The sequence below is a fragment of the Pyxicephalus adspersus genome, chromosome 11 (assembly GCF_032062135.1).
Source record: "Pyxicephalus adspersus chromosome 11, UCB_Pads_2.0, whole genome shotgun sequence".
Classification (NCBI taxonomy): Eukaryota; Metazoa; Chordata; class Amphibia; order Anura; family Pyxicephalidae; genus Pyxicephalus; species Pyxicephalus adspersus.
In genome coordinates this window covers 47,138,701-47,156,005 of record NC_092868.1, presented here as the reverse complement: position 1 = coordinate 47,156,005, position 17,305 = coordinate 47,138,701, and the positions used below count along the sequence as shown (strand labels likewise).

Sequence of the window (17,305 nt, the reverse complement as noted above, 5' to 3'; positions counted from 1 at the left end):
AATAAGGTCCACCATGGTGAGAGCCACCAAAGTTATGGGGTGGTGGTTTCAAATTTTAGACACCAACGGTTGCCCCATCGACTAATTCAAGTGTTTTTGGTAAACGACTAAAACCCTACCATTCTATTCATCTCTGGAAAGAAGAAACTAACTATTCTGTAGTCCAAGGTAAGGCCATTAGACTGCTTGATTTAACACAGGAAATGTAACAAAGACAACTCTCTGACTGAAAAGCTGACTTTTTTGCACTTGGTAAAGCGATTACAAAACCAAAAGACAGCACATGAGAAGAGAAGTTTATTATGGTGGTAACATAAACTGAACCTTCACCTGTTGCTATGATGATAATATTTTGGTTTAGCATGACACTTTCTAACATTCAGACAAATAGCGAGGGGGAATGGTCGCAGTGTAGTCAAAGACAACAAAAAAAATTTGATAGGGACTGCAGCCCTTCTGTGCTCTACCAAAGCTAAAAACAAATGTTTCGCCTTTACCCACACTTGAAATAAAATAGGTCTTTAGTAATATACATAAGTAGTCTGCACACCATGTGATATTTGTATTTCTATCAAACACAGACTGTTTGTGTTTTTAAAATACTAACTTGTTTCCTTATATTGTCAGTGGCTTATGTTTTGCTTCATTCTTTCGGTCACAATTATTTTAATCTTGTTTCATTAGGTCCAGCTTGTGGAAGAAGAAGAAAATGTGAGATGCGTAACTGCCATAATTGTTGGTTGCGGAAGCCGCGGACTGTGTTACACATTCTATGCGGTGAATTTCCCCAAAAGAATGAAGGTGGGAAATATATTCCTTGATTTTTAAAAAAAAATTTGTGGTGTCTTGGATTGTGTCCTGTGCCATCCACTTCTGTGTCCATGTTCTCCTCATGGCTGCCAATGGAAGAGGGAGGACAAGGGGTACTTCTGTACTGGGCCCCGTAAAAAACTCTTGACTCTTGCAATGCTAGAACTCTTAGACATGGGAAGCCCTGGATGTTTATCTAGTACGGGGCCCAGAAATTTCTGTTGGCAGCCTTGCCACTCCTTACCATGAGTTAGGATAAGCATTCATTTAATAACTTGATTTCCTCCTGATTGGTGCACTTGTGTTGTACCGATGTTCTTGTGTATACAGTGCTATTGTAGCCAGTATTATGGTGTGTAGAATGTTTCCTTGGCACACATCAGACCACTTAAAGTATATATCAGCCCTGCCAATCTCAGACAGGCAGGGTGTAGTGCAGACATGCACTATTCCCTATCTCCAGTATGTAAAATTCATAATACTTTAAGCTCAAGTGTCAGGGGTGAGGCCGAGAAGCCACAGTGACTGCTGGCTATATCACTCTTAGCTGCAGAAATTTAATTTTCTGATACCCTTGGAGTATCTCACAAAATGTAAGCAATTTGAGCTAAACTGACAGGTGTGAATGTCTGTGATGTCATGGGGTGCCTGTGATGTCATAGGATGTTGCAAGCACGATTTGTGTTGGCAGTGTCCAGTAGTTGGTTGGGTGACAATGCTACCCCAACATTTAGGGCCTGAGATATTGTTGTCACCAAATAACAGGAAGTCCACAGAGGCAACAGAGACTAGTTGGATTCATGGGTATTTATTAAAGCTTTACTACCCATAAACAAAAAATGATTTAGAGTTGTAAAGGCAACTTTTTTATTTTGATTATTTTTGTATGCCTTGCATCTAAATGCTACACCAGCAGCAGAAAACAAAAAAGAGAAAACATCAGCCTTGGGCCCCTTTCATACTTGCAGATGACCTCAGCAGTCTGTCACAGACTAAACTGTGGTCCTAGCCACTACCATTCAGGTGAATAGGAGCAGTTCAGAACCATTTTGTGCATGCACATAGTTTTGGTGGATCATGGTGCAGTTCTTAAAAGTGATAAGTTGCTTTGGGTCACTTGGTTGCTTCTCCTTCTCTGTAGGAAGAGGCACACTGCAACAGAGGCTTGTCTAATATGATCAAAATTGTTAAGATGCTCACACATGTGGTGTTACTCCTTCTGATAATACAATCACCTTAGGTCCTATGGGTATCATTGTGTGTGTGTGTGTGTATATAAATATATATACTTTACGCCACTTTTTTTTTGAATGGGTGCTTTACCTGCCCTTGTGAAATAGCTATGAGGCCTACCATTCCAATAGCGAATGATTCATTGTTGCAAACTATAGCTGCTGTCATTAAAGTAACATGGTGAGAACAAACAAACAATAAAAAAGCTATTACATTTTTGTTTTGATTCCCAATAAATAAAGTCAAGCTAAATAACAACAGTTATTAGAAAAGAATGCTATTTCCAGCAGGAAGAGTCCTTGATAAGCAGAATTATATTATGTTTTACTACGACCCCTTGTGGATTCTACGGTCTGAAATGTTGTGAAATGTACAATTGTTCTGGATGATGACACTGGAGTGTTGTAACATTCTCATCCCGGTCTGGCCGCTTCATTCCCAGAAGTTGTTTAACATAAATCCATAAAATATTGCTCAATCCCTGATTGTCTGACTTGGCAGCATTTTGTTTCTATGCTCCTTTTTTACCCATTTCTATTTTGTTATTTTAGTAGTTTTGAGAATTCTTTATTGCATCGTCTATATACCTTTGGGAAAGTTTTTTTTTTTACTTTATATGGTAGTAACACATTTAGGAAGAGTTTATGGATTGGGAAGAATGCTGTATTTAACTGCAAGCAACTAATTAGGTTCCACTAGTAATTTTTCTAAAAAAGATATGAAGACAGGAAGAACTGTGTTGGTTCCTGTGCCAATTCAGGTAAAATTAGGCAGGGCCAGTTTTATAATGTGTGTCCCCTAGGTCAGCTAATCTTTGCACTCTCTCCCTTACACAACATCGTTGTTTGTCAAAAAAAGATGAAGTGTAGTCCTTAGAACAGAGTAATATTAAATATTAAAACCTTTATTGTAAAAAAAAAAATGGAAAGTGCCTTCCATCAGTGGATGAGACTGTAATTGATCACATGAGAGCTGCAGAGGAAGAAGCAATGAGATCATTACGATGTGGCCAATTAAGGAAGGCACATTACATGTGGAGAGATATGTGACATTATATTTTATTTTGCTGCACATGGCACATATCTGAGCCTGGCAGGTCGCCAAGCAATGCCCTGTCGGCGGTGTAAGCTTATGCTGGTCACCTTCAAGTCTTTTTCTTGGATTTCGGCAGAAGTGAAGGTGTGTCTTTAGTAATGTCTTTGCCAAAGCTTGCAGACTGTGTCACCTTATTAGGCAAGGCCATAAAAACTGATAGTACATCTAGGACTCATATCAGGAAATGTGAGTCTCTGGAGGAAGCCAAGTCTAAAGCTACGTACACACTTCCAATTATTATCGTTGGAAAACGAACGACGAACGTTCATGCACGATATATACGACCGATCGTATAGCACCGATCCTGCACATAGAGTTAACGACACGATCGTTCGTAGATATTGTACACACAATAGATACGATCGTTTGAGCGATAGAGGAACTATGTGCACGACAGGAAAGTGAACGGACGTTCGTTCATCACGCATGCTCTGAACATGGACGATCAACGAACGACCGTACACATGAACGATGTTCAACGATCGTCGTCCAATCCGATCCGTCGGTCCGGTCGTTCGTTTCCAGCGACTTTCCTCGTTCGTCGGCGTCGTTGGTTACTTTTTTACGAACGATTTTTTGCCCAATCGATCGTTCGTCGTTCGATTGGAACGATAAAAATTGGAAGTGTGTACGCACCTTAACATGGAGCAATCTCAGACACTCACAAAGATCCAAGTAGCTCAGAAGCAAAGCCATGCATCTTGTTTTGGATTTCTCAGTGGTTTTTCAACATGTATGGTGGGCAGGTATTTTTTTGTTTGTTAGGCTTACTTTTGTTCTGTGTTGCTTTTGAGCTCCAAAAACATATTTGTAGTTTAGCTGGCTTTTGCCTATTTGGACCCTAATGTTTGCTGCTAAGGCTATGTACACACGTCAGATGATTCTGGTCCCATAATCGTCTTATATTGGACGAGAATCCTGGAGTGTGTACAGCGCTTGTCCTCCTTCATCCGTATGACCATCGTGGCGGATCCACAGACGACAGACAAGGAGAGATTGTAATGAAAGTTAGAGGGAGAGAGGGCAGCGGGGTGCCGCTCAATCGTTCTCCCCCCTTCTCTCTCCATAGAGCAGAACGGTGCTGTATGTACAGCGCTCGTTCATGCATCGTGCAATCTTTGCGTTGCATAAAATCCTGAAAGATCCACTCCAACGACAATTATTGCATGTATGTACCCAGCCTACATCCTGGAGAGGTGAGGCAGCTGAAAAACTCAGGGAATTATATGGTTTTCTGCTTTCTGTGAAATGCTGTGTGGTATGTAATTAAGTTTCAGTTGCCGCATAACCCAAGCGCTATGACCAGATGGGCACCTTCTCTTGGGTACACCACATGTCACCTATGTGTTTTCTGTGTGCCGGGTATTGTACTGCACTGTAAATAATGAAGTCATCTTTGAAAAGAAATCTGATACCCCAAGCTTTTCAGCAGCACAGATTCTACATCTTATTACTATACTGGTTTCCTAGTGAATACAGAAATACTTATTTCATAGTACATCAGACATGTAAGATGGAAATTGTGGGTTTCTTGCTACATCAGTAAAACACACGCATCTTCACATACACACATGAAGAAGCCATGAATGACTGACATCTCTCGTGTTCATGTGTGTTTTTTTTCTTTAAAGAAGCTTCCAAGCATTGTAATGGAAAACCCTTAGGTTATAACCCTTAGTTTACATGATGAATGTCTAATCTTCACCTAATTCCTCAAGTGTCAGACCTGTCACTGTGTTATTTATCTGATACAATTTATTTCAAAAACTCACAGCAATCTCATTCCAAGAAAACAAAATCGACCTTCTGGATGCAACATAGTCATTATGAATGCCATGAATCCAGAAAAGATCCCACATGATTACACTTTCTTTTAATAAGATTATAGAAATATGCCTCTCCTTTTCTCTTTAATGTTATTTCTCTTGACACTCATTCTCACTCTCTCTTAATCTCTCTCTCTCTTTTAAACTTTTACTCTAAAGCTTTCCCTGTATTCTCTCTCATACTCATACTTCATATTCTCTTTTGCTTTCTGACTTTTTTTTCACATTCTCTCTCATTATCTTTTTCTCTCCCTGTCTCTCTCACATTGTCTTTTTTATCTCTCTCTCTCTCTCTCTATTGTCCTCTCTATCTGTCTGTCTCTTTTTCCCTCGTTCTTGCGCTTTCTCTCTCTTGTTCTCTCATTTTCTCTCTTGTTTTCTCTCTCTCCCCCCTCTCTCGTTTTCTCTCTCTCTCTCTCTGAATACTGTGAGCCAAAACATATTGTTAGGGGGGTGCAATATATTCCATTATCCTAATTAGCTGAATAATACCCAAAGAGGCTCTTACATTCTTTTAAGCAAGATTTCCTAAATTGCTTGATAAGCCTTTACTTTACATCCATTGTATGATCATTCAGAAAGGTAGATGTTTCTAGTATTTTTTTAATATATACATTAAATTTTTTGTTGTACATGAGTGGTTTATTTTAATACCCAGGTGGTGGATTGCATTCAGACATTTTTCATTTTATAAAAGAAAGGTGAAAGCCTCCAGCACATTTTTTTTCTTTCCTAATTTAGAAGTGTTTACAACTCTTTTCAAGGTCTTCTGATGTTTTGAAGAATCTTCAAGGACCACAAAAGTCAGGCAGCCTAATCGGGGATGAGCAAAAATTTGAGTAGCGAGGTTGTGAAAGCGCTCATGTAATTACCTGGAGCTAAAGGCAAAAAGTGAAAAGCTACTAAGAATTATTCGTGAAATTGTTGATGTAAAATAAAATTCCTCATAGAACGTGGACTAGAGCAACGCTTTGGGAATTGCTAGAAAGCAGCAAGGAAAATCTATTATAAGTTTGTTTTTTGCTGTTTATTATTTAGTAATAAGTTATGGTTGCTAGAATAGAAAAAAAGAATCTAAAATACTTTTTATTTATATTTTGGCTGAATAGGAAAAAGAATAATCTAACCATATGTTCAGTCTGTTTTTATAAACATAATGGCTGTATTTATAAAGCAGTAAATCTTGCATTCAGCTCGCATTCCCTGGTGCAGAATCTTCCAGATCCACGTGTTTTCACTGGAAGCGATTGATTCCCCACCAGTATGCTGAAAGTCAGATTCACTGCTTTATAAAAAAAAACCTAAAATGCTATTATGTTACCGGTTAAGAAAACAGACACATTTAGAATATACCTTTGCTGCTTTGACAAAATGGAAAAATCTGAATTAGGGAAAACAGATTTATTTTTTAATCCTACATTTTAAATATAAACAGGCATAATAATGGAAAATTGAATCATTTAACACATAACATTGTTATTTTATTCTTTTTTCCCCCTCTTGCTCTTTCTATGAATGCCTGGAAGGTTCTGTTTATTTTAGGATATTGACAGTACACATGAAGAATTCAATAGCTGATGGCATGAGCATGAACTGGTCGCAACCACTTAACAGCCGTATTTTATTATTATTAAACAGGATTTTTATAGCGCCAACATATTACGTAGCGCTGTACATTAAATAGGGGGTTACAAATGACAGACAGACAATGACACAGGAGGAGGAGAGGACCCTATAGCAACCCCCTAGAAACAAATGGTATCTTCCTGTTACTTGTCTAGAAATGGTGGCATAGAAAGTAATGTACTAGACTGTGATATTGACCTTGTCTTTGGTAGAACACACACATACTGCCACCTATAGGAAAATATTAATATTTGATATATAAAAAAACAGCATAGGTTACATATGAGAGCAGAGAAACTACAGAAAAGAAATTCCATCATTGTTACAATTTTATTGACATAGTTCAATATAATTTAAGCCTAATGGTGAAGTATAAAATACATCAGTACAATTAGTGAATAATATTGATAAACAGTATTTATATAGCACCAAGATATGCAGCGCTGTACAATAAATAGGGGTTGCAAGTGACAGACGCAGAAGGAGACGACCCTGCCCCGAAGAGCTTACATTTTACTTACTGTGAAAATAATAAAACAGCCCTCTACTAATTTTACCTTTTGAACTAATAAATAGTAATAATGATAGCATGATGAATATGTGGGATTTAAAAATTTTACAAATTAAAATAAATAAATAAATAAAAATCACCTTTCTTTTACGCCACAATACCCTTCATAATCCTGGTAAAAAAGGAGCGAAAAATCCTCTTCAGATGACAAAAAAACTTTTTTTTGTTTTGTAGTAAAATAAGCTCCATCATCTGCAGATAAAAGATGAAAATTGGATCTTGCATGAAGGAAAAATGGTAAAAGTGTTTTTTTTTTCTTCCAATGACACGGTGCATCTCGTTAAAGCCTTGTCATTTCTTAGTATGCCCTTAAGACTCTTCCTAAATTGTCTGCAGTGCTTTGCTTAAATACGTGCCCCAAGCCTGTGCTGTAATGGATCCTGCTGCAGCCATGTCTTCTGCAAGTGGGAGGATACACAAGCCATTTGAGCTGCTATTTAACTATTTGTTTGGCAGAGGAGGAAAAAAAATCAATGCAATTTCCTTCTTTGTTATCAGGGCAGGAACCCAGGGCTGGGAGGATTTATGAGGTACAATGTCTTGTTTTGTGTTGAACACCCTCTTCCTGGTTGATTAGAAGAAGTGGAACAAAGGTGATTTAGTAGAAAATATTATTATTTTTTTTATAGACTAGTCTGTCTTAAACTGCAGCCAATCCCAAGTCTTCACTGTTTGTTTTTAGTTTAAAAGAAACACAGTGTATTTCTGCAAAAAAAGGAAAACAGAAAAAATGCAACATCAATAACCTGAAACTTTATTAAATTGTAAAAAAGCAGATCATGGACAGAAAATACACTGCAAACAAAAAGTAAAAAAGAAGGGGAACCTAAAAAGAAACTAAACTGAAAAGTGCCTAAAAAAAAAAAAAAAAAACAAAAAAAAAACACCTCACCTTCAATCCCGCAATGCAGTCCGAGCCATTTAGAGGTGACTTGCATCGGGTCACACGTCGTCCCGGAATCTGTCCCCAAGCCAGCACCCTGGGCGCCACAATCTTCTCTTCTTCTTGCTACATCACCTGACCCAGGCGTGAGATCTGGTGACATAGGTGAACAAAAAATATTGGCAATCTTACTTGGCATGGTTTGGAAAATTTTTCTCTTTGCACAAAAGGTTTCCTTCTGCACATGCCTGAGATGCTCAGGTAAGCCCAGAAGGAGCACCCAAGAGCCTCCCGGGATGCGTGATGTAGGTACCCAAGGAGGCTTTATGCTCCTAATCATTCACGATCGCCTAGGCCAGTCATGTCCAAAGTCAGGCCTGGGGGCCAATTGCAGCCTATGTTCAGATTTCCACTGTCTCGCAGCCTCTGTCATCACAGATAATCTCCTACGTCATTATAGTGGGCGTGTGCTGTACAGGGCCCGCGTGGACCATGCCCACAATGATTCCAAGAACGTGCTCTACAAGGAGCCCACATGGACACCGGACTGCACAGGGAATCCCTCACGTCACCCAGGTGGGTGTGTGCTGTGTGAGACCCGCACAGACCATGCCCATACTAACCCTGGTTAGTGGTCGGCCCCCACACAATTTCAACTCACCAAGTCTGGCCCTCTTTACAAAAAGTTTTACGTTTTAAATGTATTTTAAAGCAGGATCTGTCCTGACTGCTTATTAGCACAAAAACTAATAGCTCGGCTGAGCAACTACATACCTTCACTGTGGTAGTCCCTCTCTGACTAACAGCAAAGTAAAACAAGTTTCAGGAAACAACACAAGGCAGTCTTTAGGCAAAACAAAGAAACATGTTCCACTCACATGTAATGCTTGCTTGTACAAGCCAAAGCTCTATTCCCTCACAGCTCTGAGAACCAACTGAGCTCCCTCCAGCTTCTTGCTGCCTTGCTAAATAGTAAACCTGTGCTTCCTTGTGCTTTATTCTGACACAGGTGAAATCCTGGACATGAATCCAGTGGTAAAAGAAACCTATCCTTCCTTTGCTTTTGGCCCCGCTCCAGGACTTTGAACTGGCTTTTACAAAGCCCTTTACAATATAGCATTTACGATTTACGAAATAGCTTAGTCTGGGTGCTACATATACCCCTTCCAAGACCTTTTCTGACAGGCACTGCAAGACCCTGTCACACTTAACATAAAATGTTATGTCTTTTATGAAAAATTTAAATTTCTGAGTTTAGGTACGCTTTAAGTTTATTGTGCTTAGCCATTCAAATTTTTATAAAGTTTCTTAGTTTAGAAGTTTCCAGTTTCAAAGGCCTATAACTACCATTATATATATATATATATATAAAATTTTTTTTTGCACTAGTATATGTTCCCAGCATTGTGAATCCCAAGTGGCTACTTTTACCAATGGATCAATGTTGGATTTACACAGTTAAAGCGAAACTATCAGTAAAAGAAAACACTATATTGGTGGAAAGCTGTTGATCCTTGCGCTATCCTAGTCCAGTCGATCCTGTTCTGCTCTATAGAGAGGGTAGAGCTATGGAGCAGCACCCAACTGCGCTCTCTCCTTTTCACTTTCATTTTGATTGTCCGACGTTCATCGTTTGTGGATCCGCCGTGACGAGCACTGTACACACGCCAGATTATCGTCCGATATCAACCCTGAGATGATTTTTGGATGAGAATCATGTGACATGTGTACGTAGCCTTAAAGGAATAAAAATGGTTTAAATATATACTTGAGGAATTTTAAACTATATAACTTGAGAGCCGTAGTACTACTGACTTTGACCTCTGTGTATTTGCTAACAAGGCATGTGTGTAAAAAGAGAAGTGAGAGTTCCTGTGGTTTAACTGACGAGGTGAGGGAAGAACATGTGGGTTTCGTTTTTTAGACACCCAATTTTAAACAAATAGTCATTTTTTGGGGCCAATATACTGGGCACTGTCATTGTTTGAACTTTTCTCTTCTGTGCAACTAGTACTTGGTTTATTACGGTGGCAGAGTATATATTTGTCCAGTTTTATGACTTTTGTTAAGCACCGCCAACTTCCAGGTCACAAACTGTCTACATTTCTGAATTCATTAGTCATGGTTTTGCTGTGTGCTAATCTATTGATCCACACCTAGGATATAAAGGAACGAAACTAATGACAACTCTTAAAATCACATTAACATGTTAGAGGTTCTAAACGTTTAATAGTATATGGGTTTAAATCAACTTTAAAGCTGAACTCTAAGGCTAGTACACACATTCAATAATTGTCTTAATAATCTTTCACAATCCTTTCCAACGACAAAAGACTGAACGAGTGTTTTACATACAGCGCCGTTCTGCTCTATAAAGAGGGGAGGGGGGAAAACGACGGAGCGACACATCGCTGAGCTCTCTCCCCTTCACGATCATTAGTGGTTTTTGGATCCACCAGGACAGATCCATGAACGTCGTCGAACGAGCGCTGTACACAGACCAGATTCTCGTCCAATACTAGCCCTGAGGCAGGTTTAATCACCCCTAGACATTAATTCATACAGTATGGGGCAAACGCCACTGCAAGAGAACTTTTTTCCTGAATCCGGAGTTCGGCTTTAAGTTCTTTCTTTATCTAAAGAGCAGGTGCGTTTTAAAGAGTCAAGTAAGATAAATCTCTTTTGCACATGGTAGAGAAGACTTGCATCTCTATCTGCTTGTCCTGTCCTGTCTGGTTTCTTGGGTTTGTGCAGCTTGGCAAATAGCTCTGAAGCTATTATCATGAAAATAAACTATTTAAGTGTATTTAATCCAGTGCAAATCCAGTGCTATATTTTTTTATTGTCTTTCAGCTTGTTGGGGTTGCCGATCCTCGATCCTGTGCCAGAGAACAGCTTAAAAAGTGGCATGAGATTGATGAAAACAATTTTTTTGAAGGCAAGTGTTTTTAATAATAATATTTTTGCCTAGTCATTTTAAAACCTTCATAATGGCTTTGACAAATGTGCAGAACTTGAAGTCCCACCACAGGGGATAGACAACTCCATGGTTTACCTTCCATGAAAATAAATAAATAAAATATTTTTTCAGACAAATTCTAAGACACCCTAGCACATGATCAGTCACAGAAAAGTGACAGTGCCTTCACGGAACACCCACCCACATCCCCCAAAATTCCTCACTTTATCCCCACTGTATAAGTCCACCTTGGGTAAGGCTACGTACAGACGTCAGATGATTCTCGTCCGATAATTGGGGCTGATATGGGATGAGAATCTGGCAAGTGTACAGCACTTGTCGTCTGTTGTTACATCGTCCATCCAGGCAGATCCATGGACAACAAATGATCATGATGAAAGTGAAGGGGAGAGAGCACAGCGGGGTGCCACTTTGTCATTTTCTCTCCTCCCTTCTCCATAGAGCAGAACGGCACTGTATGTACAGAGCTTGTTCATGCATCTTTCAGTATTTTGTCTTTGGAAAGGATCATAAAAGATCCTTTCTAATGACAAACATTGCACGTGTGTACGCAGCCTAAGCTCCAGTGCTGTATGTTGTCAGAGCTTACTTGGGTGCAAAACCCCACTGACCTCCCTTACCATGTGATTGTGTTCAGATTTGGTAAAGTCCCATTGACCAGTCAATATACTCCCTCATTCTTGGATACCTGCAAGAAAGCAATGGACAAGTGAGTGCACCCTTTTGGGGAGTGGAGTTCCCTGATCAGGCTTCATTTGTCAACACTGATGCCCTTGGAGAGCTATAATACTGACTTTTTTCTTTTTTTCAGACTGGAGAGAAGTTGTAGAAAGGGAAAAATTTGCAGATGCAGTCATCATTACAACTCCGGATCAACTGCACAAGGTGAATTATTAGTAAAACTTTAAAGCGCACTAGTTTTTGTGAGGTTCAGCCGTATGTAGAATATTCAACTAGTTCTTTATAAGCTAACTGACCAATAAGTTATGATCATGCATTCACAATACTGCCTTCAAACTATAGTCTATAGGAGGAGACTGGAGCTAGATTGAGGGCTTGGCATAAGAGCCATTTGTCTTGGTTCTGGAAGGAAACATAAAAAGGGCAGGACTTGGTAACATAATCTGCTAAAATAATACACAGATAATTGGGGGAGGGGGTGGAGGACATACCTTGGCTTGTTCACCCTTGTTGCCAAACAATTTTGTTTTGGAACTGGGATTAGAAAGCTATGTAGGTGACTGCTGTTTTAATAAAGAGCATCAGCAATCATATTGGAAAATCTATCATAGTCATTCAATTGCATCAACAAGCAAGTGAAGGAAGCACTTAGGGAAGCCACCATGAGCAGCTGGATTGGGCAAACCATCTCTTGCCTATTGCCATTTGGTTACTACACAAACTGATTAATTCATTCATTACACATGGGATACATTGTACAAAATATAACCAATTTACTTTGTATTTTTACAACTTTGTGAGCAGTTTTGGGACTTTTAAGCACACAAATCTAACACTTTGGTTCCAATTAATTCCTGCTCTTTAGTGAGCAGGTAATACAAATTTGTATAAAAATTCTTTACCAATGCCCTTTGACTCAGATTGCAATATTTTTAATGTTAATGCTTAGCAGTTTCAGTTTGCATTTTGAAAACCGGAAAACAAATGTAGCAGTGGGTAGCAGATTGCTGGGGCTAAAACTTGTTAAAAGTTCTACAATTGCCAAGTCTATTGGCAGCAGTTGGGTGGTCATAAAAAGGACAACATGTGTTGTGCAATTTATTCCCTGTTCAATGAATGAATATGAAAATCAAACTACTGAATTAGTAACCAACCATCTGAGGAGAATGTACAGGAAAAATAGAGTACAAAATGAGTTTCAAGTACAGCAAAATTAAAAAAAAACATGGCAGTTAAATCAAAGTCGTATTGATCATTTGTTTATGATCATTTAGATATTGCTAGGTTGTTAAAGTTGGAACCTGTACACATATAAAATCTTTTTTAATGATTTTCAGTGACGGTAGAATACATAAGCTATGTACACACAGCCCTGTTTAGTTCTTTGGAAAGGAGAGTAGGGAGGACAAACAGGAAACACTGCTGCGTCCTATCTTCAGGAAATTACATTCGTTAGCCCAGGTCAGATGTTTAGTGAACCACCAGGACAGATCGCTACTAAATGAGGTTGGAGAAACACTGTACACACTCTATATTTTCCCCTCAGAGGATCACAAACATTCATCTCAGATAAAATTTGTCTAGCATGGGTATGAAGCTACAGGAACAATCCTGATCCTTCCTTATTTCCAGACTAATAGGTGGCTGACGTCAGCAAGCCCTTTCCCCCTGATCTGTACTGTCACTGGCCCTGCCCTTTCACCTATGGCTACCTGCCTCATATTATCATAGTCATGTGTGGGCAGTAAGGTCTGCCTGCTAATACAGTCCAATAATTCCTACGTCTCTTCTCTAAACCCCCATATCCTAGCAGGGCAAAAGGACTGCTACAGTTGCACTCTGACATGGGGCAACTGTTCTTGTCCTCCCAAAGCCACTGGAGAGACTGGATTTTAGATGCCGCCGATATCTCTTTGTTGATAAAAAGATACATTTATTAAGACAATATTTCAAAAATAAATGCAGTGTTTATACTAAAGATTGGGAAAGACACCTTGGGGAGTAAAGTAAGCAATTTTCTAAAGTTCAGATTTAAATAATTTTATCAAAATTAAAAAAAGAATGTAATGTATAGGTACCAAAGCTCTCCTCTCTGCTGCATCCCTCAGCGCGTGCACCACAAGCATCTGTTCTAGAAATCATATTCCCTTTTATCTCCAGCAGCCGCCTGCATGACCTCAATATATCTTCCTTTGTGGAATGCCAAGCAGATGGCACACAAAGTGCATTTCTCAAGCACAGTTTTGCACCTGCAGAACACACCATAAATGCAGGATGTAAAGATGTAGAATTTGCACCTGCAGCACATACTATACATGCAGTATGTAGAAATGTAGATTTTTCGGTACAAGTTTCTTAGATTAATAATTTAACTAAAAAAAGGAAATTTCACAAATGTCTAAGAAACCAGTTCTGACAGTGCATTATACCCTGCTATAACCTTAATAATAATAATAATATTAAATATTATTAATAAACAGGATTTTTATCTCATGGATACACATGTATGTAAACACTGCTTTTTCACTTAATGGTTATTGGCACAGATGTTCCATAATCTATTTCATTAACATGATATGTTAATATGGGTCTGGTGTCAGTTCATTTAGGAACAAATAAAAGGCACTACATAAAAAAGACTAATACTGCAGCCAGTGATTAGATTACTGTTAGGCTGTAATGTACAGAGTTCTCCCTCTGGAACTCCTAAATGAGGGCCATTGTTAATATTCTATATTTAGTGATTTTATTGTTCATTTATTATGAAACGGTATCTTAATTTTTATCCCACTTTTTTAATAGGACCCTGCGATTGCATTTGCTAAGAAAGGATATCACATTTTACTGGAAAAACCCATGGCTGTAAGTGTTCACTTTGTGCACATTGCTTACTTCTAGCTGAATCTCTTGGCTATGCAAATATCAGTGTTTTAAAGAATATGTATTACTCTACTATGCAAAAACAGAAACATTTCCCAAACCACTCCACAAAAAGGAGCCTTTGGAATGCTTTACTATTTGTACAAACTGTACTGCCCTTTGAAAACCAACTGGATGGAATGTGTTAACAAACAGGAATGGCTAACGCTGTGGTCAGCAGTTCTGTATTTATCTTTGGTGGGAAATTTATCTGTGGAGGGGAAAATGACCAGTCATAAATTGAATATTTAGACAAAATACAAAACACTCTCTGGAGGTTGTTCAGGGATAACCGTATGGCCAGAGATGTGTGTTTTACTCATAGATGACAATTACACAGTGCTGCACAGCTACCTAATACTGGGCTCACTTGTTACTATCACTGAGAGCAAAATTGTAAAGCAGGAGGAAATATAGTCCATAGAGATATACAAGCCTCTCAAATGATAACATTAAACTGCTTTTATGTTTGAAGGTTTTTATCTTTACCCAGCCTGTTCCTTATATACTTAAGATACCCAGGAATAGCCAATGGTAACTGTAATTTATAACCTCTATCAGGGATGGCCTATGAACTGGACAAAACCAAAACGTTTCTTCTCAGACAGATATGTATCTTCAAGTTATTATTATTATACAGGATTTATATAGCGCCAACATATTACACAGCACTGTACGTTAAATAGGAGTTGCATATAACAGACAGTGACACAAGAGGAGGAGAGGACCTTGCCCAGAAGACATTTTTGGCTTGTTTCTTCTAGCACTCATGCATGTTCAGTTGTATCCTGTGACCACCAGTTTTTTTCCTCCACCAGCCTCAGTTGTCTATCTTTTTGAACATGCGATGCGTGTTGGCTGAAAGTTTTGGGGCAAGTATTATTAGAATAGTGGTAGAGAACTTCTGGATGACATGCAACGAGGGACCCTTTTGCCCCCAGGTAACTATTAATTACATAGGCTGAAGCGCTGGCCCTGGAAATACTTTACCATTCAGACATAATCTTAAAAAAAGATCTGCAGCCAGCGACCCACAATGGGTGTTTTCTAGCAACCTGCTCCTTGTTCAGACTTGCATACCCCGGGATCTGACCAAAGAGAGTCTTCCAGCTCCATTTTGCTTTGTGGAAGGATTGTGGTCTAATGGCAGGACCTTCAGCCAAATCACAAATAGTGGACAACAAACATTCATACTTGTGGGTGTAGTTTGTTAGATAAGTCAAAAAAAAAGGGATAAAAAGTTTACTTTAAAAAAAAGTTAATAGACCAAGAAACTGCACTCTAAACACATTTCAACATACTAACAAGGAGTATATTATAAAGTTTTCATCTCATTATCACTCCTGCTAAAGACTTTGCCACTGATTTGTAGCATGGCTGAGATTAACATCAATAAGCTAAATACCACCAACAACAGATGGGCCATTACATCCCTAATGTTCACTTTTTTACATACTCTTGTAACTTAGATCTTGCTTTCTATTATGTTGTTTTTACAGAGTATAGTGATTGCATGAATGGTATATCCCCCTAAATGGGACAGAGGTAGAATCCTAATGCCACTGCAAAGTACATGATTTCAGGGTTCCCTTACTTACTTTTCAAGCAAGACTCAGAAAAGAATTAAAAAAGAAACCTAAGTTCTAATCCTTTTCCAAAACCTTACAAAACAGTGGTATATGCTCAGTTTTTAGCACTCTTACTCTTCATCAGTAGGGTTCCATGTTTGAATCTTGACATGAACACTACGTGCTTTGAGTTTGTATGTTTTACCGGTTTGTGTAGGATTCCTCTTTTGGCATTCCATATCCTAAAAAGAATTCTGATTGCCTCACTGCTTCCCCCCAAAATATTGTCCTTTTACTATGGTAGGGACATTAGATTGTGAGCTCCTCTACAAAACACTGTTATATCTGAAAAACAGTGTTATGGAAGTAGTTTTATGTCTTTTTCAAATTTTCATGCACTTATGCACATGCAGTGCACACTCCATTGTTGTCATCTGTAAGATGTGAAGAGGTACAGTGGCTTCCAAAAAACTGAAGAGAGAGAATATTACATCAACAAAGATGCATTGGTGACAAGGATTAGAAAGTAGGAACAGGGCAAACTGAGGGGTAAATCTGAAAAACGTACAAGTATGCTCCATCAATAGCATGTGTAGCAGGTTGACAATGCAAGAACACAAAAATAGGACACAAAGTTTGAATATTGTCACCCCAACAGGAAATATCTAAAGAGGAATTTTCACTGCTTGATCACCAGGTATTATTTTAAACAAAGATACTGATTTAAAGGTATAAAAAGTTACTTTTGAAATTATGATACTCTTTTCTTATATGAGATGTTAGTGATCAGATTTACCTTTACTGAAAATACATTATTGATGTAAAACCAATTGTGCTCTGTGTTGTCTTTTTATGTAGGTTACTCCAGAAGATTGCAGTGAAATAGTTTCTGCTTGTAAAGAGAATGGAGTTATGCTTGCGGTGGGACACGTTTTGCGCTATCATCCAGTTTCAAGGCAAATAAAGGTAGCGTTGTACAATCATTGCTCATTTTGTGTTGGGCCTTCGTTTGGCTTTTTTGTTTGTTTAGTTCCACAAGTGATAGCCTCTACATTCTATATGGATATTAATTATTATTGTTATTATTATTATTATTATTATTATTATTATTAT

General features: G+C 38.5%; 1 protein-coding gene and 1 long non-coding RNA gene across 5 annotated transcripts in view; one reads left to right on the top strand and one right to left on the bottom strand.

Annotated features, from left to right (window-relative positions):
- LOC140341140 (putative oxidoreductase YteT) overlaps positions 1-17,305 on the top strand; it is a 97,839-nt gene that overhangs the window by 27,662 nt on the left and 52,872 nt on the right. For all 4 annotated transcript variants that reach the window (XM_072426694.1, XM_072426696.1, XM_072426693.1 and 1 more), the window contains exons 3-7: positions 685-801; positions 10,898-10,982; positions 11,836-11,909; positions 14,508-14,567; positions 17,051-17,158. In XM_072426694.1, the coding sequence (XP_072282795.1) occupies positions 685-801; positions 10,898-10,982; positions 11,836-11,909; positions 14,508-14,567; positions 17,051-17,158 (444 nt within the window). The remainder of the gene's footprint in view (positions 1-684; positions 802-10,897; positions 10,983-11,835; positions 11,910-14,507; positions 14,568-17,050; positions 17,159-17,305) is intronic.
- LOC140341141 (uncharacterized) lies at positions 6,902-8,671 on the bottom strand. The gene is made up of 2 exons (XR_011922821.1): positions 8,054-8,671; positions 6,902-7,866 (listed from the first exon to the last, which is right to left on the bottom strand). It is a non-coding gene; the product is annotated as an uncharacterized lncRNA (long non-coding RNA).